This window comes from Atractosteus spatula, chromosome 6 (assembly GCF_055471065.1).
Source record: "Atractosteus spatula isolate fAtrSpa1 chromosome 6, fAtrSpa1.hap1, whole genome shotgun sequence".
Lineage (NCBI taxonomy): Eukaryota > Metazoa > Chordata > Actinopteri > Semionotiformes > Lepisosteidae > Atractosteus > Atractosteus spatula.
Genome location: NC_142711.1, coordinates 38,268,301 through 38,295,950, shown reverse-complemented (window position 1 = coordinate 38,295,950; position 27,650 = coordinate 38,268,301). Strand labels below are relative to the sequence as shown.

The following is a 27,650-nucleotide window of genomic DNA, read 5'->3' as shown; positions in this document are numbered from 1 at the left end:
AGATCTAGAATGAATTTAGTATGCAATTTAGCCATGTAAGGCACGCCAGTATGTCTCTGAGGAGCCAAGGGACATACGTTCCCATTAAAGGGGAAGCCTGGCCATATACTGTGGAGCGAGCCTGGCTCAGTGCGTCAGGGTATCTCTGTGAATGTGAATAACTTTAAAGAAAAGGAATGGAGATTGTCAGGAATTCAACTGTTCTGGCTCCTCTGGGGAGCTTATAGCTTGAAGAGCTGGAACAAAAGATATTTTATGCAATACCTCTGTATTGGACTGTTTTGTGGGACTGAGCAGGCTCCTCTGAAAGAAGACCACTGGTACAACACAGAAACCCAGAGGGGTTCCACAAGGCAAGAGCAGCGACAGAAGTGCACTTCTGAAGCAGGGATATGCTCACTCTGGGTTACATGTTGTGGCCTGAGGGTCGGCATTCACAGTAGGAAAATGTAGTTTGAGCAGCACATTGTCAACTATCAATCCTTTGTTTTTTGTATGTTTAAAAACATCTCCCATGCATCCAAAAAAAAGTTTTTGGAATCAAGCAAGGAACGAACCAACAGTAAGTGGAAAGACTTGGACTAATAAACAAATGTTTATTTTGAATTTCTTGTTTTCTGGCTAATAGAGGTTGGACAGTAACACTTAAAAACATTAAAAGCTGACTAGACATTTATGGTTTATGGCTGCTATGATTTCCATAATTTGTGTCAACAGATAAGCAATGTACCGTAAGCTCCTAAAATCCTCAAATACTGACTGCAGTGCTGACAAAAAAGGCTACGATTCCCATACATAACAATCTTCATTGTAAATTTACTCCCATTAGTAACTCATTGAGTAATTAAAGATTTATATCATTGCATTCCTTGATACACAGAACATACACCTTAGCCACCTTAACTTAGTTCCAAAACTATTTTAAGTTACTTCTTTGATTTGTGCCTTTAAACATTTACGATTATTTTCTAACTAGGAACGGGTTTTGGAAAGGAGCAAACTTTGTGAAAATCAACCAGTGTTATGGCACAAGCATACAGTAGCTGCCCCATACACATAAGGTTTTATCTCAATTTGACAATGTTTTCCTCCAATCCCAGTGTATTATGGCACATTTTGAGTTTTTTAAAAACTCATTTTCATTGCTATTAAATGTTTGTAATAGCATCCTTATGGCACTCTTCATCTCAAAGAATGACAAGGTACTTGGAATTAGCCTTGAAGTATTAAGGAGAAAGATGATGTGCTGTATATTCCAGATCTGTGAATACTGGGCGCTTTCATCAGGCTTCTTCTTCAAGTCCTTGGCTGGGGTATTACAATTTTACAATATCAATTTTTTAACAGATGTATTTAAAAAATGAATCTTCTTAATAGTACAATTTCCAAAACATTGTGGTATTCACAGGCCAATTAAAAAAAACAGACGAAGTTCATGTAAATTGTCCTCTTAAAGTGAGGAGCCAGCACTGAGGTCCCCCTAATGACAACCAAACACCTTGCTGAAAAGAATATATAGTGTTATTGGTGCAGAAAGCTGATGCAAGTAAAGATTTAGAAGCGTAAATAATATTATGTTCAAAATATGTTCACACAGTGGCAATGCCAAAGGACGGCAGTGCTGGCAGCTCCCCTCCTCTTGCCTCCCCAAACTTTCCTCAGAAAACAAGAAAGGCAAAAGCAAACAAGCTGACAAAACAATGAAAAGAATGTAAAACATCTTACAAGGTCACCAAGTTTAACTATTAGAACCACCTTTATGGTATCAAACCCCACACTGCTGCCCAATAGATGGACCCAGGAGGCACTGCTGCTGATCATACAGCCATCAAATAAAGCAGTTCAAATGCTTTAATAGATTCTCCATGTCTTTAATTGTGCCAGTTGTTAAACCAGTGTCAGAGAACTTTTCTTGTCAGAGGGCACATTTCTTGTTGCTTAATTTAATAAATGACATGTCCAATGCATTAAACATTAATGCATGCTCCCGTGTATAACTGCTAGGTACTGTATGACTGTTACATTATGCTATAAATGACCCCTCCCCCCACAAAGCAATAAAACATTCATTAAAAATGTCATACAAAATACATGTTTCTCTGCATCTGACAATGGTACTTTTCTGGTTTAAAGCATGTGTAGAATGTGTAAACAGCTCAAAATATATAAGTATTGGATACGCAGTGCAAATACTGGATCTTACTATACTGCAAAAGAGATTGAACTGTAAGTTAATAGTAAGGAATATCCATCATCAAAGCATTGCATATTAAAGTGTCTCAGACATCAGCATGTCCAGTTATTAGAGGAGAATAAACCACCATTACAGAATGATAACTGTGGCTCTTTCCAAGCTCACTATATAAACCTTCGCGAAGTCATACAATTATTTCATTAAAGGAATCGACATTTTTGGCATCTCACCTCTCAGTTTACATACTGTAATATGCCTTGTTACCTTAAAAAGACATCTAACCTGGTATAAAAACTTTGACACACTTGCGAATTTGAAATGAACTGGGCCCTAAACTGTGGCCAGTGCTTGCCAGAAGTATCTTCTTTTAACTTAAAGAACCCACAATGAAATTTGAAGATGGGTCGGAGTCAGGAAACAATGCCCAAGAATACTCACTCTAAAGAGGATATGTAATCACATCGGTATGTACAGTAGAGGTTTTCTACTGCTCTTGTCTTTACTTAAATTTATAACAATCTTACTTTTTAAGCAGTCAGGACTTAAGCTTTTTCTTTGATGGGTTTTCCTCTTATCTGAACATGTATACAGGAGAAAACAAGAGAGAATTCCCGTTAGATGCTGGCGGCTGGAGTCGGATCATTGGGTGGGCTCAATTTCATCATGTTGAAGTAGGACATAACTTGACCAGGGATCTCCGCCAATACACACTGTGCCAGAGCTTCTTTCGGAGCCTAGGGAAGAAAATCAATTCCAAATTGAATTGCAAGAAAGAGACGAGCTAAATAGCAGATCTGAAGTGCTGTTCTCTTCTTGCTGTCTCGCAGTCCTCTCCAGACAGAAATTGCATAGTCATGGAACAGACAGAAAAATAACAGCGTAAATTCCCTGAAAATTTGTTTTGCATGTCTGTTTCACTGAAAAGACTTCACAGAGCAACAGAAATTGAAGCACAATGAGTCAGGTTTCATAGTGCTCTGTTTGCTTCTTGGGGAAGTGAGGACTTCAGAGAAAGATTCATCACTTCTCATCGGATATGGTGCCAAGTTAAGACTGGAACAGTCAAAATGACTGACAGAATGTCCCCCTGATCATCATCTCTATTGCTGAATGAACCAAACCATTACAAAAGAGGTTTATTTCTGTTACTCTGCCAAGTCCCTGTGCTGGAGTGTCTTGTATCCTGCCTGTTCTAGCTGAATGAGTGAGAGCTGTCAGGAAACAAACAGGCATTACTACAAGGATCACCTGTCAGTACAAGCCTTTTCCGACATAACTAGGTTCTTAAACAATGCTGGTCTAATTCCTCAAAAAGCTTCTGACCTCTTTCCTTTTACGATAAAATAAGGTATTAAGCTGTACAAAAGGCTACTCTTACAAAATGTTTGCAGAAGACAGAAGGCTATTATATATTACCGACAGTTGGTTATTCAGATCTATTTTTGTCATTTGTCATCAGAAAGGTATTATCTGTAAGTAAGAAGCAATGCTTTCCCCGTACATTATGCAGGGCTACTGTCATGGGGAGGCTGCAGGTTTTGCATTCGGAAGTAGGAGGTAACTTGCTGAGGCAATTCTGCCAATACACATTGGGCAAGAGCTTCTTTTGGCGCCTGAAATGAGATTCAGAAATATCGAAAGATGACAGAACAGTGACAAGAACTTCTGAAAGATCACTATGAAAAAGTGCAGCTCTAGATGCATTGACAAATCATTTGATGACTTTAAATGAAGTAACAGGAGGCCTTCAACAAGGCGGTCTGATGTTTTTCTGATGTCTAATATGTTTGTAGCACTTTGAAGGAACTGCAGTTTAAACCAAATCCCTTTTGAAGAATGAGCCATGAAAATTGTATTGCTACTGACTGAAAGGACATAGGATAAGGAAGGAAACCACATACAGTATATATTTTTCCAATGTCTATTGGAAATATGTACAGTATATGTATGAAATATGTATATTCATTATTTTTATTCCATTGAGACAATTGAAACATTGTATTAATACATTGCGGCAAATGTGCTTCATTTTGAAATGCTGACTGGTTCAGCATACGGTGGTTAACACCTCCATGATAAAATGCTTCATGAAAAAAAAAATTTAAATAGTTATAAAATGTAGGTATTGGGCCTTTCCCAAGAGGCAGTTCTAGGTTTTGTAATGAAATGGGATAACTGAATGTTTTATTCAAAAATCCTACAGCAGACAAATCAAGTTCAATGCATCTTTTACAGAGCACATATAGCCTCATAACATGCACCTTGATTTTAATCATAATTCACTGCTTTTATATAGTGCTTTTCATCTCAGGGATCCCAGAGCATTTTCCATAGGACAGATCCAGTGCTGTAGCCACCTTGGTGATCAAGTGCCAGCTGTCCCAATAAACAGCAGACCAGGTGGAGAAGCGAGAAACTGCATCATCAACTGAATTAAGGGGGAACTTTAATCTAGACTGTTGAAGCCCAGAGTGGAACTTAGCCAGGACACAGAGGTTACACCCCTGCTCTTATATCAGAGCCAAGGAACCTTAAACAACCATGTTGTCAGGATCACCTCCTACAGCTCGGTATCCCTAGAAACCATACTGGGAATACTGGTCTGGAAAAACTGGTCCAGTGGGAACAGCCCCACCTACTGGTCCATCAAAACCACATGCAGCACCAACCTGGCTGTCCTTGGAGATTTCCAACCCAGTCCTGATCAAGCTTGCCTATTTTGTGTGATCTTACAAGATCAAGCTACGAGACAATATGTCTTGTACAATAATTTATACTTTACATTAGAAAACTTTACAATAATTAAAATGCTTTTATTTTAATTGGGAAATTTAAATCAACTGTTTTTTAAATTTAGACAGACAATCTCAAATTGCCCACAAAAAACACAGTGTGGTTCTTTATCAATGATATTTTCATCTAAGTGAATGTGGACAGACTTGGGTTTTTGGACCAATTTTGCTGGGGGTGCAGTTACTCACGTTTTGGAATTTGCGAAAAGGCACAAACTGGACGATGTCGCGGAGGGCAGGCTCTCCCGTGGTGGCCTTGAGTCTCCCATTGTCTCCATCAAGAAACTCCATAGCACTGAAGTCTGCTCCCCCCACGCCAACTATAATGATGGACATGGGCAGCTTGGAGGCATTTACAATGGCAGTCCTGGTCTGGTCCAAGTCTGTTATCACTCCATCCGTGATGATGAGGAGAACAAAGTATTGCTTTACATCGAGGAAAAAATAAAAAGGGATAATGAAAGACAGAAGGGACAGGTTTTCTGGTTCCATTCTCAAGCAGCAACACCATATATCAGCAACAGGAACCTGTATGAGCAGCTTGTCATGAACAGTGTATTTGGAGTTTGGAAGGAATGTATGTCTGAAACATATCTGTAGATGTTTCAGATTGCAAAATATTATCCCAAGTTATAAATATAGGCTAAAAGAATTTCAGAAATGGTTGATGCAAGTGTAAATTAATGAGGTTATGTGTTGCTATTTCCAGTGCCGTCGCTACGGGCCTACAGACGGACCTTTGTGCCAGTCGTGGCATCTCTGTTCAACCTCTTTCCATCTTAATTGTGCTTGCTATAATTTCGTTGGGACGGTGTGTTGGTTAGTATCTTCACGCCTTTGATCATTAGTCTGCAGCAAACTGTTTTTCCACAGACGGTTTTCACATACTGTAGTTTTTTTTTCTTCATGTTGCATTTTGCTTTCATAGACTATTTGCTTTTGTATGCTATGTGCTGGGTGCGTTCGTTAATTCACCCGGAATGCACAGTGTTGCACCGGTTCGTCTTTGTTTGGATTCGATTTATGAAGTGCACCAAGTTGCGTGCCGATTCCTCATGTCCCTAATGTAAGAGGAACAGGCCTCGGGAATTGACTGTTCAGAGACTGCTGGCAGAAGACCACAAAACCATTTAAGCAATGCCTGCAGTAGCCTACTGATAACATTTAAACTGGCCTTAGCATGCTGTGCTTCGACAGCAACATGTGAAAACTCTCCACACTCCAAACTGTTTTCCGACCACCGTTCTTAAAAGTTCAGTTCAGTTCTCACTGAGCATGAGCCTCTACCGTTATTTGTATTCATCACTGGTCAAAAGGATTACGTTGTCTTGACTAGTTTTATCAGCTAGGCTACCACCCATGGTCCTGATTGTCACTCCTGCCTCAAGGGGAAGAGTAAAACACCTATTTGCATTTTAGATTTTGTGCGATTTGTGTTATTTAACTGCATTCTTTGTAATGGTGCTTGTGTTTTCGAGTGGGCAGTGGTTGAGTCTGTTGTTCTGGGAATAACGTAGGAATGCACTTTCTGTTTGTTGAGAAGACCATCTGTGGCGGTGTTAAAAGAATTTTTGAAGTGGCCGAAATTCGTATGTCAGCCAGTACGCAGGAAGACTTCACTTATAGTAGCCTATAATATTGTGCTATCAAGAAATATTGAGTAGATACTATATTTCGTCCATTTAAAGACCATAAACATGTAAATAATAGTGCCCCCCCTGTGAAAACCGGATGCCCCCCCGTTGATCATTGTCTGGCACCGGGTCTGGCTATTTCCCTATTAACTTGCGTAGACAACTAAATGTCACAAGGACTTATTCAACAATGGCAGTAAGAGGATTTCACTTTTGCAGCTGTAAGTCTTTTTATCAACTTCACAGATTATCTCTGATAATTAACCAATCTCTATGTAATTTGTAACAATCATAAGAATTTACAATTTTCTGCCATGTAAATGCTCAAGACATGCCCAAGGCCTGCAATTTCTTCAGCGCAAACAGCCTCTTAAATGAACACATGTATTTCCCTGGCACTAGCCAGAGGTAACAGTAAACTCCATGTCATTCTTGGCACAGTTCACAGTTGTTTTTGTATTTTACAAAGTTAGGTGATGCAATATGATACAAGAAATGTTACTTACAGATGCAGTTTTCTGCTGTGCTGCTTGGGCCCCAAATCTGGCTACATGGTTTATGATGGGGGAGAAGTTTGTGGGTCCGTACAGTTTCACCTGAGGCAGACACACTCTGTAGGCTTCCACAATTCCCTCTATGCCTGAGGGAAAAAAATAATAATGGATGATTAGAGTGGTTCAATCAGCTCACCACTGACACAATCTTAACCCCTAAACCCTAACCGCTGCAAAATCATACCTCTTTGTTTAGCCAGGCACCATGGATCTCTGATCTCAAAACCAGGGGATTTCTCTCAATTGCTGAGAATGGTGTGGGCTAGTAATGTTTGCATAACGGTAATAATGTTCTGGTAGACATTAAATGTTTAAAGCACAATAAAGGCATCAACGATTTTGACCGTTCTGTTCAAAACAATTTTACCTGCACAGAATGGACTTGATGAATTGAAGTTCAAAGGAAATTCATGAGACACCTGCAAAAAAATGTCAGTACCATGAGCAAACAAGCAGGATGAAATTTATTTCTAAAAGAGTTCAAGTCATATTGCACAGCTTGTTTTAGTTATGAAAACTGTAATGAAGTCTTGTTCTTTCTAAAATCATTCATATTTACCTGCCAAGAAGGTGGAATCTGAGCACCAAACCCAAAAGCCGGAAACATTTTGTCACTATTAAAAACCAAAAAAAAAATTATATAGCAGTGATGATACATAATAGTTTTGTGGAAATTATTTTGTTTTGAAACAATATCAGCAAGCATAAATTCTGTCAGGGTTTTGGGAAGACAGAAGGCCTGAATCCAATAATGGCAGTAATTTATTAACTGCATTTAGCTGCATCAAAACAAAGCATAAAAATCAGCATTAAACATTTAGCTTATTTTATTTTAAAACACATTGTAAAAAAGGCTGAAATTGTCTCCACCTCTGGCACATTGTCATCTACCAACTGCAAGCACAACAATTAAATAATAAATTCAAGCAAACTTTGAGCTTGTGATCCCATGAAATGCTGATTGCTCTTAATGGGACAACACTTTAAGTACACTGTAAACATGAAACATAACATTTGAAAATTGTACAATTAGTTTGGAGTGGATTAGCCCCTTCATTCGCACTGGGCTGAAACCTGCTGTCTGCGAGTAAAACCACCCAGTGGGACACACGCATTGGAGAATTGCTGAAGACGCTTTTACAGAGAAGAATCAACCACACAGTCACAGCACTCAGAAACAGACCCTTACTCAGCACTGAGCTTCCTAAATTTGATAGTTTCTTCAACACAAATTGCTTTAATCCTTTGTCTTTTTACAGGGGGACTATTACTAATTGAATTTTAAATCTACACTGCAAAATTGGAATACTCCACGGTTGATTCATATTTTTCCATTTGATGTTAAGCTAAAAAGTTTGTTTTAAGAAAATGTAAAACATTTTTAGATTGACAATTTGTTGCCTCAAATTGAATTTTAACTTTTGCCCTGATCTGCTGGTTAAGGAATCTGGATCTGAGGAGTAAGAACAAACTGTAGAGTATTGTCAAACTAGTCAAAAAGTAATTGGTGCTGATCTTTCCATCCAACCTCACCTTACATAAAGATTATATAGATTATTATCTATTTAATCCTACAGGACCCTGTAATCCCTTTGTTTAATGAATTTCAATTACTGCCCTCAGAATTCAGATACAGAGTTCCCATTATAAAAACAAACAAGTTTAAGTTCTCATTTATACCTACTGTACAGCCATAACCTTGCTCAACAGTTGACTCTCTTGTTCATATCTGAGTGTACTGTTTGTGTGGTTTCTTTACATTGTCTGAGGCTGTAAAACAAATTGCTCTTTATTACCCCCCTGGGATAATAAAGACTCTATTTCTCAACAGAGCATTTTCATTGTTTGGACACTAATCCTTACACTCTCTGTAGACCTCCACAGTTTCCAGAGTTTCTGATGTTCATGAATACTTCCATTGCCAAAGTTTCTTCAATGATGAATATTTTGGCTCTGGATGGCTGAGAGCAAAGGTACTACTATGAAAAGATGCTACAGTGGGTTGATGAGAGTTAGAAAGATGATCCCCCCCAGCACACTGTATAATACTAGTACATAATGTTGCCTCCACAAACTCAGTGACATTTAGAGAAATTTTCTGCAGCCGATTTAACATCTTTCTGATATGCTCCAAAGAGGTTATTTTGTTCAGCAGACAATTGTGATCATAGTGATTTAAGGACGATATTTGCTAAATGCAAATTTTGTTTTTGCCTATTCCTAGTGTATAGAGCTGTACATGACAAGACTTCATATTTTTATTTCCACTTTGCACTCTATATATGGAGTTTATTTATATGGAAAAAGAAGCAGCAGAACAATAACAATTTCCATGTAACCATTTCACAGATGTGTGGAGAATGGCGCAAGTACCTGTCATAGTCTTGAATTACCATGCCGACAGACCATATGGCCATGAGATACTCGTTGTGACCTTGTGGGCTGATGTAGTGCAGGGAGTCCGGTGACCGGGGATCTCCATTGGAACCTGTGAAATCTATTCCCACCTGATCAACAAGGACAGAGTGAAAATCTATTAGCGTCTCTGTTCAGGCAGATAACACGGTTACAAGACATCATCACTGAAAGCAAGAGAAAGAAAAAAATTTGTGCTTTACACATCTTATTCTGCTACTAACGCTAGGTCCCCAAACCCTCATCAGGGCCTTAACAGAATTTGACTTAGGTTTCAAGCCACTCCATCTGCACTGAATCAAGTAACGCCATGTGTAACTGGCACTGGAGAAGAAGGCAGTAGGATTAGAGGAACCTGCACCACCTGTTCTGGCATTATGAATAACAAGAGAGCTGTACTGTACTTAAAACAGACTTCAGCCAGTGCCACTGGTAAACAGGTGACAGGTGGTAATGATCACTCAGTTCACACAGATCAATCCGTTTGTCTCAAAGTTCATTCTTCCAATAACTTAACTTAGCTTCCAACCTGTCTTTGCATGTCTGATTATGTCTGACACAACTAACAGGAGATCTGCCAACACAATATTTGTATATGAAATATCTAGGTACTTGTATGCTGTTTGAAAACATAAAATTGAAGATTTTAATACTTTGCAAAAAACATCTAAAAATTATTCCCACCTAAGTAGAACAAAGACATTGTCATTACTTTTTTTACTATTTAAAGGGAACCGTATTACCTAGCAATTAACACATAAAACCAGATTTCCTACTGGAAGTCAACTATCCTAGTTTTCCAACTAAGGTAAGCCAAAGGGAGATGTCTCGGACACAAATGTTTAACAATGCAATATCAATGGCTAGGGAAAGAGAAAAATTGTAGAAATTCCTTCCATCCACCCAGTTGTCACTGAGAGCCATTAAAAAGGCTGATCAATTCAAAGCAGACAAGTAACAAGGCTGATTTTGTGTATCAATGGATAATTACAGTGCTATACTCACAGTGAAGTTTAATTGGCAACCCCCCATGACGTAGTCCAAAAAGCTGTACTCCTTAACCACCTGCAATATTAAAAGTTCACATACAGCATTTGTGAATGTCTGAGACACTCCTGAGACATTGAATTATTAGATTCTTCTATGCCCTCATCAGAACAAAAGAAGTAATAGAAAAAGAAAAATGATGTGATCAGTTGTGGCTACTATACCCACTATATTATTAGGATATAGAAAAGGTTAAAAGGAGTTCTGTAAGAATGATTCCAGGTTTCAAGAGTGTGTCGTACACACATAAAAAAGGGACATAAATCCCTGTAGTCTAGAACAAAGAAGACTGAAAGGAGATACAATTCTACTTTATAAGATCCTAAGGCGTGTAAACGAGGTCAACATAGCGGACTATTTCACAGTCAGCAGTGAAACAAGGACATGGGGTTACATTTGGAAACTAAAATAAATTAATTTAGGATGGAGAACAGGAAATGGTTTTTACACTCAGGGTACGTGGTCGTGGATCAGGCTTGTCTGTCTGGTGGTAGAGGCACAAACTCAGGTATCTAGTTAGAAATTAGATTCACTTAGCTACTAAACTACCAAATAAGATGCACCAAATGGCCTCCTTAATTGCCTCTGCAAGTCATAACATTAACTTACAGTAATCATTAGTCTGGAAACACAAGAGGACATCTCTATACAATTACTATTATAGTATATTATTACTAGCAGTAGGGGAATGATTAGTAATTTTGCATTTTAAAATGAGTAATTCTGGGTTTAAGCATTTATACAGGAAGATCCCATAGATGAACATTACACCTAGCCTGACAAGTACTGTATGTACATACCTGACACAACTTTACACTCACAACTCCAGAATTTTTATAGTTCTTTTTCTTCTGCTTCTTTTTAATGTTTACACAGTCAAATTCAGCCTGCAGAAAACAATATGACAAAGGTTTACTCTGTTTGTGAAAGGCAAAAGTATAATCTAGATCCAAAGAAAATACTGTAGCAGCAGATCAGTCCAGACCAACTAAAACCTAGAAACTCTGCATTAATATTAAAAATCATTTTTGAAACATATTTGATTCATAAGAACTCATACAGGTTAGATTTAACTTTACAGTTTGTTTTCCACAATAACTCTCTCTCACACTCCCCAGTTATAGCTTTGAGCCCCATCCTTTCTCATTCCTATTTTAGTTCAAACAAAGCCGTTGAGCGATAGGACACCTAACCTAACTTGTTCTTAATAGTTCAATTATAGGATGTGCTGCTCCCTGACTGCAACAAAATTAATTTATGAGGAATGAAAATCCCCAATTTATCACTAAATCAGAGACTTTATAATATAATATCATAATAAATTAGATACAAAAATAAGTCAATTGACCAATATCTTACAAAAAAATCCATCTTAAAATCATCCATTGGTCTTCTGTCCAAGACTCCAAAATTACATTGTATCAATCAAGTTTAGGCTATCAAAATTAGACTCACTTTTTGCTGATGTTTACAATTTTCCACCATTATTACAACTGAAGGGGGACAATTAATTTAAAAGACCAAAGGGCAACTATCAAACACAAGTGGATACCATGGTTCAGTAATACTGAGAAAACAAAGGACTGTGGGAGTCCGGAACAAGCTACCTAGCCATGTTGTGGAAGCCGATACTTCCACTTCTGTTCAGTTTGAATTTGGGCTTTTCTGAGACTTACCGGGGAGGTGTGGGATGCCTGCTGCATCCTGGTCAGGTTCGTCTCAAAGGTCCCTATGAGATCATGGGACCCATCATTGTCGTAGTCGTAGCACTCGACCTGCAAAGGCAGCAAGGAGAGCAATGCTGAAATGCTGCCAGGACCAGCTTATAAAACTGCAACCCAGAACATGTGAGATGTTTTAAATGTGCTTACAACACAAAGAGCTCCCTATCCCTACACTTGTCATCCAGAAACCTTCAGAATTGTTCATGCCATCTTTAGAGGTCTAGAGTTTAAAAACTGCAATCAGCTTTAAGGTCTACTCATGTTTTTCATGCTGTTTAGATGTCATCTGATGCCTGAGTGTCTGCATGGCTGTTATACCACTGGCGCATCATCAGTGGTGTGGAGGTGGACGACTGATTGCAGTCAATGTCCAAGTTCATCCCAAACTGCATGCGTACAGTGTCAGGTGAGTCAACCATCCAGGTTAGATCTAGAAAGCTGTGACACTGCAGGAGCAGTAAACAATAAGTAAGCTCAGAACACGTGCTGAGAACAGTTATTCTGTCTTATTCATGGACTTGAGCAACAGTAGTAGTGGACGAGCACTAATCTACACTAATTTAATTTAAGAGCAGTAGCTCAATTAACTAATGCAATGCATATTTGTAAAATGCTTAAATACATTATATGCCTTTTATTCAGTATATGCCAAGGGACTATAGACTTTCAATTCCTCCTACAATGACAGTCCAGCACTTAACATTTCCATTTCTCATTACAATAGTGTTAATTTTGACCTCCTGTGACTCTTCTGAACTAACAAAACGAAGCATGTCACAAAAGGTTTCTGTACAAGGCATGGCATTCTACAGGAAAAGGAAACATACATGTCTCTGATCGAGATCTTCTCAACTTCCACAAGACAACAAAAACCAACCAAAACATGCTAACACACATAGCAACATCTATCATGGACTTTGACAAAAAGTAAAAACTTAAAATTCCTAACTTGGATAACAAAAAGAGTGCACCTGAATTTTAAAGCAGGTCCTTTAACTCTGCCTCCTTACAGTGGCCAAGATAGAAGAAGCTGATTGATTACAGTAGGCAAGCTTGTTAGTTGAGAAGAAACTTGAAAATATTCAAGATGAATTTTGTTAAAATTCAAAGAATTTAATAGATACACCTGTCGTCAAATCTGTCACAGTTTTGCAGCTGCTGTCTTTTTTTTTAAATAGAAAAGCACTCAAGCAAAACAAGTCATTAGCCATGCAGTCACACATGAAGAGGCACGATGGGTGACATTTCCCATACAGGATTATCGTTGAAATGGAAATGGAAACAGTAAAGATGGTTTTTAGCCAGTAAACGTGCTGTCTTCTAGCCTGTTCAGGTGCATGAAACACTAGTCTCTTACAGCACATTCAGTCATATTGTGATTTTAGATGTGCCTAATGCGGGCAGCGTGACCCAGGTCTCAGACAGACAGAATTTGCACTACTAAACTGCAGACCAAGCTGGGAACACATGGCAGCCATCATGCCTCAGCAGATCCATGGGAATTAAGGAGAACTTCAGCTTGGTCAAACTGTTGAAATCTAACCTGAGCTCTTAGCCAGGACATCGGGATACGGTTTTGAAACTATATGTGTGCTCTTCTATTAAAAATCTGTGTCCTCCAACACTTGCTGGAGGGAACACTACCAATTCTGAGCAACACAACCTAAGAGGTTTGATTCTGAAGTTATTGCTACCAAGTGGAATGAATTAATAAAAGATCGGCCACTTATTTAATGCTGGTTTTCACTTTTCACTGACATATAACGACAGTTCTACCCTCACACAAATGGCATTAAAAAACAACAATAAGAGTTTTGCCTAAGGTACAGATGCCCTTAACTTGATCCAGTTACTGACCATTAAAGGTGGAATTATGGTTGTTCAGCACCCTGACCAGTCACACAACAACACATGGCTTTGTGCTCAGTACATGCTGCAATTCCACATCACCCTTCTTCAAGACACTCCACAACACGGTGAGCCGCAATAGGTAACTCACTCAGCCTTCCCTATAGTTCCCATCCTCTCATCCTCCTAGGATCGGAATGTCATTTCAGCTGAAAATGACCATTTGTTAAAATCGCTAGCTATTTTCTCACAACCATAATCTAATTCCCTGATCAATGGAACAGTTAATACACTGCACAAAACAGTCAAAATATCTAGCCATATCACTGTCATGACTGCCATGTCATATATGTACATGACTGCCAAGGTAAATTATAAGTCTTGTATATTGATAAGTAAGGTTATACATACCAAGAGGTGTTAAAAATGCAGCTCATTATTGGTTCCAGTACTCGTGTGTTGCATTTTTAACACCCATCACTATATATACAGTATATTTCACTTTGCAATGAATAAGGCCTTTGCTAAAGGAATAATAAGTAGTAGTAGTTCAGGTAGGTAGCTGTGTCAGCATGCATAGGCTGCAAAGGAACAAGTAATGGGTGTATTCCATGCTGAAAAGAGAAGAAAGAAAACACAACATTCGGCTGTGGAGCCTTCTTCGGCTTCTTCTTCCACCTGAAGAAGGCTCCGCAGCTGAAACATTGTTTTCTTCCTTCTCTTTTTAGCATGGAATATACTTATTTCTTGTTCCATAATAATAATAATAATAATAATAATAATACATTCCTTACACTGATATAGTGTAGATTTATAATGTATGTGTGTATTCTGGACACAGAGCGATGAAGCCAATTCAAGTGCTTTGAGAAGCCACCTTTAAAGGCGCTATATAAAATAAAGTTTATTATTTTTATTATATATGGGGAGTTTTAGGACTATTAATTGAAGCAACCTCCAAATTCAGCAGAGAATTTTACATATAAATGCAGAATTTGTGTAATTCTGAGAAATCCTTTTATGTGACAACTCTTCAGATGTGCACGAGTACTGTTAGTAACACTACTTAGTTAGTAAACAGCTAAACCAATAAAAAGTCACAAACATAATACTATTGAAAGAGACTTACAGGTTGTTCACAATCTGTCTGTATATTTGACCAAAAATAAAAAAATACAAGTCCTAAAACATAAGCAATGATAACCTTTACCCTTTCTCTCGTTTTCTCAATATTGTAAAGTATGATTATATTTCATGTCCCGAAGTAGATCCTGGTGGAACATTTACTATAATTGCACCATGTGGCTAATTAAATATCAATGGAAGTTCTCTGAAAGGAAAACTCCAGAGAGAGATAAATTCAAGCCAATCAAAAAATTGAATTGTAGTAAAGATTAAAAGATTTTCAAACTGAATTCAAATAGTTTAATCCTAAAAATCTTTGAGCCTCACTAATACATGGTCTGTATTGAAGGGTAAACTTCTAAATCAAATCACAACTGTGCAGCAAAATAAAAATGCAACCACATTCCCTGGATCTATATTGCAGCATATAAACCTCTTGTTCTACCTTAATGGGCTTCTCCATGTCACTGTTGCAGAGGGACTGTAGGGGAATTTTAAATGGCTTCCACGCAGGGTCCAAGTTGTTCTTGACCACCTTGAGGGTAACAGACAGAACAATAAATCCACAAATAAATGTAACAGAGTTATATAAAATTATGAATTTTAAGAAGTTTAGTTACATACAGGCAGCATTATAAACTAAAGAAGACACAGCTGTACAGGCTTCACTGAGGGTTTGCCCAGGTGTTTCTATGTATGCAGTTTCTCTACCACTACTAATATTTTCTTGCATTTGGGGAAAACTAAGGGCAAGATGTAGTTTGGAAAGATTTAGCAAACCTCAACTGGAATTTAGTAAGGTCACCAGGGTTATGACGAGCAATGGGATCTTTAATGACCAAGAAGACAGGACCTCAGTTCGACATCTAATCTGAAGAAACTTAATTCCTATAGCAGTGTCCCAAGTCACCATACTGGTCCTCCAACACCAATGTGATTTTCTTAATACTATTATCCCTTCTGCCTTGTGCTAGGTTACATTTAAAATGCTGCTATTCATGGAATGTGCATCGAGAAAATTTGCCAATATCCTTAAAGTATATACAATATTTATATTTGGTTAAAAGTGTTTGTCAAGAGTGTAAACTTTTTCTAAGCCCTTCAAGCTTATTTCTAGCCAAACAGCTTCCCGTCTGATTCTGTTTTTTGTAGTTAATTGATATTGTGATATTGGAAAATTAATTACTGTGTGCCTTCTAAACTTGTGCATATACTGTATATCTCAAAATGGGTTTTGCACTCACCATGAAAAACACCAATCACAGGTCTATAGATGACTATGCAAGTTTGATTTTTTGTGGGCCTTCTCATTACAAATCATATTCTATCCAGGCTTATCCTCTTCAGCATGTCGTCCAGTGGGCCACACCAATAGTTTATTCTCATTAGAAACAAACAGAAACAAACCTCTGTTCTGTGTGCCAGCTGCCATCCTGTCTCAGTTTGTCTGTAGAACTCCAAATAGGGATCTGACTTCCCAAAGAAATCCTAAAGGGGTTAAAGCAAATAAGGATCTCAGTGCAAAGATAAAGTCTCTTTGAAGTTTTACTTACATAATACACATACGGTTTGATATATATAGTATGAAGTACAATTTAGTGATCAAGCATGAATTACAAAAGAACAAGAAGAGGTTAATTGCATGCCAAATTCTAAAGTAGAATAAAACATTGTCTTTTTCTTCAGGAAGGGTTCACACATCCTTCAAGTTTGTGGAGGCTGCACAACCCAAACATTGTATTTCTTCTTCTTTCTTTCTACTTTCCTACTTTTTACTTTAAGGAATTAACCTTAACTTGTGCTTTTGCAGGCAATGCACACTGACATGGCACCCCATTCAATGCAAACGTGATTAAAATGAAGGCTTATTTTTTTCAAATACATTTTCTTAAAATAAGTAATTACCTCCTTTCAGATTTTCTGAATTTTTGCATATTTTTAACGCTGAATGTTCATGCTTCGTATGGGACCCTGTGATTTTTAAAGGAAGTCTGAGCAAACAGATGAAACCAAAGTTTGGTGATTGTTTCATTTAGTTCATAAACAAAGTCATCCAACACCCAATGTTCTTTGTGTGAAAAATTTAACACCCTCTCCAAGTTGAAATCAATTCAATTTAAGAGATGACTAGGGCCAGATGTGTAAATACTTTATGAACCAATGAGGTCTGATTTGGCCAGCTTTGTTCTATATAAAACTCAAGACATCTGCTCTCATCATTGCAGCGAAGTTCTCACCACACAGTATCTAGAGACACATCATGCCTCTTAAAAACAGATATTGTTGAAGACAATTCATTGATGCCTATCAGTCTCGAAAAGGTTACAAACCATTTCTAAAGCTCTGAGGTTTCACCAATCCACAGTCAGAGACATTCTTAAAATGGAGAAGATTCTGGACAAGCAAGAGTGAATGTTCCCAAGTGTGGCCATCCTACCAAAATCACTCCAAGAGAGCAGCATAAAACCAAACAAGAAGTCACAAAGAACCCCAAAACATTCAGACATATGTAGGCCTGCCTTTCCTGCCGTGGCTAAAGTCAGTGTTCAGGGTTCCACCATCAGAAAAGCCCTAGGTAAAAATGGGAAAGCATTGCTCACTATGAACACTGATGCTTGCCTCAAGTTCGACTTCCATAGGAATTTTCTACGGACAGAAAAGTCAAAAGTAGCACTTTTTTGGGGAATATGGGTGCCATTATGTTTGGTGAAAACCGAACACCGCAATCCACAATAAGAACCTCATACCAACTGTCAAGCAGGTGGTAGTTTTCATGGTTTGGGGATGCTTTGCTGCCTCAGGACCTGGACATCTTGCCATCATTGAAGCAGCTCGAAATCTGCTTTGTATCATGTATCAGAGAATTCTACAAGAGAATATCAGGCCACCTGTCCATTAGCTGGACTGGAAGTGCAATTGCATCTTCAAGCAAGAAAACAATTATCCCAAACATACAAGTAAGTCTTTGAGAGAATGGATGAAAAAGAAGACAGTGATTTGGAATGGCCAAGTCCAAACCTAAAATCCCACAGAAAAGTTGTGGAAGGACTTAAAATGAGCAGTTCATGCTAGAAAACAGTCAAATGTTACTAAATTGAAGCAGTTCATCATGGAAGAATGGGCTACAAATTCTACACAGAAATGTGAGAGACTGGACAACAACTACAGGAAGTGTTTGATTGCAGTTATTGCAGCTAAAGGTGGTGCAACCAGTTACTGAATTTAAGGGCACATTAACTTTTCACACAGGGACACTGGATGGTGGTTGACTTTGTTTATAAAATAAATGAAACAAGCACCAAACTTTGATGTTATCTGTTCATTCAGACAATGGGAAACATTTGAAGCTCTGATAACATTCCTCTGGTGAAAATATGTAAACATTCTGAAAATCTGAAATGGGGCAAACATTTTTTCATGAAACTGTATATGTTTTATATCGCTTTTAAACAAAATAATACAAAATAAACAGACTAAACCTGACTTAAACCAGTGGGTTCTGAATTTGATGCTGAAAATGATTAATGTTAATGTTGTGCAAAGAATTTTAACAGTAGGATGAAAAAACAGCATTTATATTATGCATTTAATAATTAGGACATAATTGGTACAAAAAGATATCAAAGCACTGTCAAACATTGTGTGACAAATGCCAGAGTGCAATAAGTTGTGATGGCACATCCCCCTTTTTGGTTGGTTGCTTTTTTGACACAAATTTTTGACACAAATGTTAATTCAAAAGCGAATTTTAATAATGCTTACATTTTCCTGGGATTATTAAATTTGAGCCACCATGCCATTCTGGAAGCAGTGTAAAAAGAGAAACCTCTGAACCTGATGTTTAAATGTTTTGGGTTAAATGGTGGTCATCTCCTTGAATTAAGGTGAATTAATGTAATTCAAAAGTCAGAACATCAAAGATTACACCAGTAAGGTCAAATATTTCAATAGCTGGTTCCATTCAAAACAGTAATTGCAAAATTAATGTCACAATGGAAGTTGACAGAATGGGAATTATTTAAGCAATTCTGATGTGGCAAATGAGCTAAACATGTGTCTTAGCTAACAAAACTGAAATTTATAAGGGACTGTTATTCAACACTGTTCTTTCAAAAGCCAATCAAAATCTAATCTAAGCCAATCTAAGAGTACTGTATGTATGTATTATGGCTATTTAACACACAACACTATTCATTGCATCCTAAAATCTAGTAAAACATGGCCAATATATGTTTTCAAAAACAATTTCCCTTTTAAAACAGAACCTGTTCCCTCACATACTTTCTTATCCAGTTTTCTTGCTTCCACCTCAAAATTCACCACCCTGTTGTCCTTGATTTCTTCTGCGTTAATCTATGTCAATAGAAAATGAAAAAAAAATGATTATCACTGCAAGAAAGCCTTTCATTTAACAGTGGTTTTAAAACCATTCCTCAACTGTGAGGTTCTATACTTGTCATCTCTTCTTAGACTCCACATAAACCCTGGTGGGCTACAGTTCAACATCCCAACATCAGGGCTTGCCCTGCTTCTGTAGATTACATGTTCACTCAGAAATCTTACACATTAACAGTTTCGCACAGCAGACATTTTGATTAATAAAGACAGACCTAGAATCACCACTGCAAATACAAACAACAATTAAGTGCTGACATGCATAAACTGTAGTTGTGAAGTCAATCAGGTATTTTTAAGTGCCTATGGAACCATATAAATATAACGGCATTGACCTAGGCCTCTCTGTTTTCATTTTGTGGCCTCTTCATTAGCTAATGATCCACTGAAATAATTCATTTCATATTTAGCATCAGACATTACCTAATCCCATCTGTTCGGCTGTGTATAATGTAACATGCATAGGGAAACAATCTATAAGACAACCAGGAAGAAGTGGGAAAGAGAAAAAAATGGTTATGGTTATAATGGGGTACACCAACCCATGTGAAAGAGTGCAGGGAAATGGTGCTTTTCAAGACTCCTGCCAAAGCCAGCATCAGCAATCAAAGTTAAGATGAAATCTTAAAAGTCCTCTCTCAACTAGCCAGTCCTGAAATAGGCTATAAACCCTTATAAAGCTTTATATTGTTGTGCAGCAAATTCTTATTCTCTCTGTTTAAAAGAACTGATGTGCAGGCACCCTGCACTTTATTAATCAAACCCACTGTTATTGTTCCCTTTCCTGCTGGTCTCCGATTCTTTAAGACAAGTGGTCGAGTCAGTTTCTTGCTGGACACGATCTAAAAACAAACACAAAAGTCACATTTTAGCAAATGATCACTGTGAAAAATGCAGATTGTCATTCCAAACCACATCTGAAATCATACCAGAATCCTCATAACCATCATTGAATGATTCTGTGAAAAAAGGCAATTTATATTCATTTTAATACTCTGGGTGGTATTAGGTTCTTTATGTAGCAGAGACACTGAAGCTGCTGAGCTTTATATCCATATGTTCTGCTTGTGGGCTAATGGAACATTCAAAAGCTATCTAGAGGCCTTATATTTTAATCTGGACCTCCTTGTAATTCTTTTTTTTCTCTTACTGATACACTCTAGAATAGATTATTTAATTGTGGCAAAAATGCAAACCCCCAAATTTGGCACTTGTGTCTGCATTCTTTGCAGTATGGATGTGGGCCTTTTGGGAGAAACCATTTGAAGAAAAGCACCCAACATGTAAAAAGTAATTGGCTAATATCTATCTGGGAATGATAACTGTTTGCACAACCCCCAAAAAAGGTGCCTGATGAAGAAGTTGGCTTTGAGCTAACCTTCTAAATTGGACAAGGAGCGTGTAAGGTAGTGTAATCTTTATATCAATTTAATCAGTTAACATTGTAATCAATGTTATTTTAAAGCTTATTTACATTCTGCAGAATGTGACATAGTTTCTGTCAGTTTTTATTAATATTAAATAGGCAAAGGTAACCATAGTTTAGAGAGCTTTTCACAGGAGAAGGTCAGTCTTATGATGACTTACAATGAACTAGAGCAAATTAGAAATTATTTCCCCACAAAAATGGAAAAACAATGATGCTTACCTGACCCAAAGTGCATTCCAGCTCCCCCAAGAAGTCATCATCACTGAGGTCAATCGTCTTGTTGTCAATATCATATATTCCAAACTTCAGTTTTTGTACCACTTCAAAGTAATAATCAATAACAAACTTCTTGGCAAACTTTGGACTGAGGCAGTTTTTTACTCTTTCAGTGCGGTCCACCTGAAGAAACATTGTATTTTATTTATGGATGTAGGCCTCAAGCCTTTATGCAAGGTCACTCAATCAACAAAATAAATATTAATACATCTTCACCCCTGGCTCCTATTAAACCAATCTACAATTGCTTTCAACAGAGACCAGGTGTAAAAACAACAGAAATGAGCCGTCACAAATTTCGCTGGTGGTACCATTGAAAATTTCAAAAGTAGATCACTATTCCCATTGCTGTACATAACAGAAGGAATACCCTGTAGGACAACAGACTAACTTCACCAAACCACAGCAGCACTACAGCAGGCACCTAATAATGCCAAGAGTACTTCAGTTCAGCCGGACAGAGATTGCCAAACCTGAAAGTCTGTCTTTCTGTAAAGCAGCTCAGTTGAATGTGAAAGCCTTCGTGTGCAAGAGAAAAATCTCCAGTCACTGTCAAAAGTCAGAAGTGGACCTTTTATCTAAGCAATAAAAAGGAAGGAAACATTGCTGACCTCAAACCACTGCGCTCCTGTGGTGTTCATGAGGAGCATGCAGAGGGGATCAGATTTGGAACCCACATCTTTATCTAGGAGATTCTCACAGGAGACTGTTAGTTCAACTTTCGTTACACATTGCGCTGCCATCTGGGTCCTGCAAAACAAACAGCTCAGACAAAATGGCCACGAACATTATGCACTTTTTATTTTCATAATATTTTAGAAAGTATTTCAACACCACCCACCACCACTAGCATCAGTGGTATCCCCCTCCAGGTTTTTTACATACAGTAGGACCCCTAAAAAAGCGGCGATAGAATTCCGTTGATTCACCGCAAGGCAACCACCATCAGAAGAAATATCCCCTACAGAACATTGTAGACACATAAAACAAAACCAAAAGCCTGTAAAATATATACATTTAATCAGTACCAGAATAAATACAAGGAGTACAGGCCTCTTTGGACAATTATAAAAACACAGGAAAGTTTAAGTAAGGGAGATCTTAGTTCCCAGTGATAATTACAGCATTAAAAAACTGAGCTATTACCACTCTATGCAATTAAAAGTCACTAATAAGCTGAAGCAGTAAAAACAATACAAAAAACTCAATCTGATTTTAATTACTTGCATGACTATAACACAGGAATATGACACAGAGCACTTAATAAAAAAATTAATTTATTCCCTCTAGTCCATAAAGTTGAAACCTTCAGAGTTACTACTATGGTGGACTCTGAGCACAGCAGGGAACAACAGCCAGCGTCCCTCAGTGATTCCCTCACCACAGAAAAGGCACATTTCGTTTTGGCGAACTTCTGCAGAGGTTTTAGAGAAAGTATGGTGGAAAATCACCTGTTGTTTTGCAGAAGTAGAAGTCAGTATATCAAAGATGTTTAAAAACACCCTGGGTTTCAGGTATAGCTGCTGCCATAGTACCGTGTGCTGCTGTCTCCAACTCCCTGTTCCATAGAAACATCTCGTTGAGCTCCCTCTGGAAGACCTATGTAGATGTTGTTAAACTGGGTTTTGCCTTGCACCTCAACAACCTAGCTTTCCAAACATTTCAATGTCACTGCATTGGTACTTCATACATTTTTCTGTTCCTTTTATTCGTCCAAAATCAAGTACACTTTCTAGATCAATTGTTGAATAGCTGACATCTGACACACCTATTGCTGTTGTTACAGCTATGCATTTGCAGAAAACAAGGCCTTTTTCAGACAACAGGTATTGCTTGTGGTGTTTGCCTAGTAAACATAAGTAAACACAGATGATCAAAAGGGTTTTTTGTTTACTCTAGTTAATAAAGTTCATTATAAATCACTAGAGCCTTCACACAAACACAGCATAAAAACTCAGCAGGCAGGAAGAAACCAGAAGGGAGACAAAAGAAAAACACCAGCACCTTGCTATTCCTTTAAACTTGTGCCATGCGAGAGGGACTTTTTCTGATCAGTCATGGAGACCAAGATTCTGACTAAGTAATCTGAACCTTGTTACACAGAGCTTGCTGTCCTATTCTTTTTAGTAAATTCTGATTTCTTGCATTGTGAACCTTCAGAATAAAAAAAATCTCTTCCATTGTAGCATCCATGCTGTAGGAAGGGGTTTTTTTTTGTTTTATGACACAGGATGAATTTCTCTTTGTACCTTATTTGGACTTTACATAATGTTTCAGGTTACATTGGGGTTTCTGGGTCTGCAGAACTTAGGCCCCTTAGATGCTTAATTTGTATATATGTTAGTCTAACATTGTGTGTTGTGGTTATTGTTTTGTAAATATTTGATTTTCTTGTCCAATCTGTGACTCTTACTTATTATTCTCTTTCCAGAGCTGTGTCAGAGTATAACTCGCAAGCATTTCTCATATGCCTCAAATTGTTACCTACTGCTTGGGTACAATTTTATTTAACCACTATTTTCACCACACCCCCTATTCCGTAACAGCAGCAATAGAACACCTGAATAATTTTAAACTGTCTCTTTCCAAGTGTTTTCTACATCTACTGTACATCTGATATACATTCTTCAGCATCAACAGTGAAACACAAGCTCAAATGGAAAGCATTGTGGTGTGCTTTTAAAACTGCAAACACAGGATCTTCTTTATACAAAGGGCTTTGGGAGTCTAGAATAAGTTGCTATGTTGTCGATACCATCACACTTATCATGAGTTTCATCCAAACAGCTGGATCAGATCCTCTTACCAATTAGCTACTAAAATCAAACAAATTGTATGACTTTTTCTCATTTACAAATTGTCTTGTGTTCTTACAAAATACCTCCTTTCCTAGGATACCCACAGTGCCTTTCAAAAGTATCCAGACCCTTTCTATGGTGTCCCATTTTGTGAACTTTCAAATACCCACACCTTTTTAACTTTAATGTTTTTTATTCAAAATCTGAATACTCAGACTGAAGACTCCTAAGGGTAATATATGTTAATGTCAGAAAAAAAACTAAAAAAAAATACATTGAAAATAGTATTCACACCCATGAACTCAATATTTGGTCGAATAACCATTGGCAATTACTGCCACGAGTGTTTTTTGATAAATTTCTACCAACTTCACACACAGGATTGGTGCATTTTGTTCCCCATTTTTCTTGGCAGATTTGCTCAAGCTCTCTCAGGTTTCTTGGGGATCGCTTACGGACAGAAGTTCTCATGTTTTTCCACTGAGTCTCAATAGGATTTATGTCAGGACTTTAACTGGGCCACTAAAGGACATTCACTTTTTATTCTTAAGCAACTCCATTGTAGCTTTGGCCTTGTGCGTTGGGTCATTCTTCTGCTTAAAAGTACATATTCATCCTAGTCTTAGATATTTAGCAGAATGAATAATATTCTGCAACATTATAGGAGGCTTTCCTCTAGGATATGCTTGTACAGTACCATGTGTATTTTTACATCATTTCTATAACTGTGCCTTTCTACAACTTTATCCCCAGGTTGTTGTAAAAGTTCCTCTTCATGATTGAATTTCACTGACTGTGGATCCAGTGTATTTATTGTGAAATAGACCAGTCAAGTACTTGAGAGGCTCTTTAAGGTAATTTTGTGAACTTAAATTAATTTAGATTTGCCATAGCAAAGGATCTGAATACATATGCAATCATGATTTTTTTCATTTTCCTTTCTTTATTATCTATTAAATAAATATTAATTACTACTTCAATGTTGTGACTGCAAGTTTTAAAGGAACAAAGTCTGAAAACTGTTCTGAATTCTTTAGCAAGGCAGGGGAGGAGTGGTCTGCCTCCCTCTTTCCTGTGGGCTCGCAGTTGTGAGGCAAGGCATGGAAAACACACAAATGACCACTGTGTTCAATTTAGAATTACCAGTATGTCTTCTACACTCACCCACAATTGACACCATCAAAGGTGGACACTTAACAAATACATGATGATTCTAAAATTCCCAAAAATAAAAGAACCTGTTTGAGCACTTGCTAGCCTAGGTCTGCAATACTTTACTTTATAGCTGTTAAACATTCATTTATTTTCTAGCTGCTTCATCTAATTCATGGTCAGGGGGTTGCTGGAGCCTATTCCGGCAAGCAATGAAGAGAAGGCAGGGATGCTAGTCCATCGCAGGACACACAGACACACACTAAGGGCCAAATTTCCCAGAACCCAATTAACCTACAGTATGTCTTTGGATTGTAAGAAGAAACTTGAGCACCCCGAAGAAACCCATGTGAACATGAGGAGAACATGGAAACTCCATGCAGACAGCACCACAAGTATCAAACCCAGGGCCCCAGCGCTGCAAGGCAGCAATGCTAACAAGTGTGCCATCATACCACTGTTGCTAAAGAAATCAAAAAAAATTAGTGCTAATGTAGAGGAGTCTCAAGCCTTTAGCTATCTACAAACACATCTTATTGTGGCTGATGTAAGATCAGGACTTCTCTATATTGTATTATCTAACCAAATACCCCACACTCTTATGAATACAGAGCATACTAGAGAATTAGATTGATATGACTGACATGCATCTGAAAACTAAACCTGAACGCGTCTGTATGCCCTAATTAAAAAACACTACACCCTATATATGTCAAAATGGGCCACTGACAAGATGACAAGGCGTGCCCTCTCGTCACAGGTCACATGTCAACCTCTGACAGATACCACTATTCGAGAATAATAATGTACTATATAGGCAGAGCTAAAAATCAGAAACAGATTGATATCATTTTGCTTAAATCTAGGTCTACGAAGTTTTTTCAGTGCTGTTCGGGTGCCTTCATCAGCGATGGATGCCGCACCTTGAACATTTAAGGCACTTCGGGAACCTCTTCAGAAGTCCATTTATCAAGCATTAAGTACACATATGCCCAAAAATGAAAACGGGGGACTTTGCGTTGACTTTTCAGATTTAGATTTATTTCCTAAATCATAAAATATACTAAAGACTGGGTAAGGTACTGACGTACACAGCAGAAATATCCGCACAACAGGAACCTCTCGGACCTGCACTATTCAGCAGATCGTATTGCCGCACCATTCTGAAAAGCTAACTCCACCCACATTGTGACAGACAAGCAAACAGAACAGTAGTGATTAAAAAAAAGTTTTCGTGGTTTCGTGTTTTTCATCTTACGATTTGTTATTACTATTCAAATAAAAAGCTGTTGTATAATTCGTTATACCTCATCCTAAGCAGCACTGCAAAATAATCTTTCTTTTTTGCATGCTTTACTTTCTGTTTTCTTAGGCGCTGTGAAACGCCTATTTAGCTACTGTACCTCCTTTTGCGCATTTTACTAAAAACTAGATGTCAAATCAGGGGTATCACAAATAGAAAAAATAGCATTATGTGGCACGACGTTTGGTAATCGACGAACAAAACATAAAAATACATCATTCAAAAATTATATAATCCATTTCCTTTACTGTTAGATATGTCTAGCAAGTCACAACAACTGTAATGAAAAGGATGAAAAATTATTTGTTGTAGATGCTGGGATTTTCAAAACTGAGTATCCTTTAGAAATTATAAATAAATAACAAGACATTTCCACTTACCGATTTTAAAAGCCGAACGGATTAGGGGATTCAAAGTGCACACGCAAGACAAGCACTTCACTGCGCCTTAAACTCCTCTAAGCCCTACCAGCTCTCACGAGAAAACAGCTCCCAAGCCCAACCCCTTTCAAAGGGAAGAGAGCTCAGTATTTAACGTTTACTTGCCTGCTGTACTGACGAGATGTATTTACGCTTCTAGGAGAGCTAGCCGATTCCAGAGTAAAAGCGCGGAACTAACACAGAAACAATCAAGAGTACCCAAATAACACAGCAATAACTCAGGCCTCTCAGTCTCCGTTACAGCAGCTGGACAAACTGTCCGTCTCACTCCCGTCTACACAAATACCCACAGGCCTACTTTTCAATTAGACATGTCTCTATTTTTTGTCCATTTCAGAATAAACATGTATCTTCAAGCTATTTTTATGTTACAGTATTGTTTTCTTGTTTTTTTCTTACCCTTAATTAAGATCAGATAAGGGAATTTATTCTGTATACCAGAGTTCTTATTCAAACCAATATGAGCATATTTCAAGTACAGTGAAGCGCTATCAGTTGTACATGACTCGAGTCGGCTACAGCCT

The 27,650-nt window shown here is 37.8% G+C and overlaps 1 protein-coding gene across 6 annotated transcripts; it reads right to left on the bottom strand.

Annotated features, from left to right (window-relative positions):
• Positions 1 to 576: 576 nt before the first annotated feature.
• On the bottom strand, positions 577 to 27,370 carry cpne3 (copine 3). 6 transcript variants are annotated; one of them, XM_088918235.1, is made up of 17 exons: positions 27,067 to 27,192; positions 22,045 to 22,183; positions 21,377 to 21,556; positions 20,496 to 20,570; positions 19,615 to 19,686; positions 16,741 to 16,821; positions 15,779 to 15,868; positions 12,313 to 12,411; positions 11,437 to 11,523; positions 10,595 to 10,654; positions 9,548 to 9,681; positions 7,734 to 7,788; positions 7,542 to 7,593; positions 7,127 to 7,260; positions 5,176 to 5,412; positions 3,696 to 3,807; positions 577 to 2,928 (listed from the first exon to the last, which is right to left on the bottom strand). In XM_088918235.1, the coding sequence occupies exons 2-16, from the start codon at positions 22,174 to 22,176 to the stop codon at positions 3,697 to 3,699; spliced, it is 1,599 nt and encodes a 532-aa protein (XP_088774361.1). In that variant the 5' UTR covers positions 22,177 to 22,183; positions 27,067 to 27,192; the 3' UTR covers positions 577 to 2,928; position 3,696. The 6 variants fall into 6 exon arrangements, with proteins under 6 accessions (XP_088774361.1, XP_088774357.1, XP_088774358.1 ...); XM_088918231.1 differs by lacking the exon at positions 3,696 to 3,807 and adding an exon at positions 22,885 to 23,032 and having other exon boundaries at positions 27,067 to 27,168; XM_088918232.1 differs by lacking the exon at positions 3,696 to 3,807 and adding an exon at positions 22,885 to 22,991 and having other exon boundaries at positions 27,067 to 27,161.
• Between the last annotated feature and the right edge of the window lie 280 nt (positions 27,371 to 27,650).

What these genes read in the sequence shown, in the direction of transcription:
- cpne3 (XM_088918234.1), bottom strand. Translation starts at nt 22,176, where the DNA reads ATGGCAGCGCAATGTGTAACGAAAGTTGAACTAACAGTCTCCTGTGAG. An exon ending in CAAGAAAACTGGATAAGAAA is followed by an intron (nt 16,822 to 19,614) that starts GTATGTGAGGGA and finishes TAACCCCTTTAG; the next exon opens with GATTTCTTTGGGAAGTCAGA. An exon ending in AGCTGGCACACAGAACAGAG is followed by an intron (nt 15,869 to 16,740) that starts GTTTGTTTCTGT and finishes GTTACCCTCAAG; the next exon opens with GTGGTCAAGAACAACTTGGA.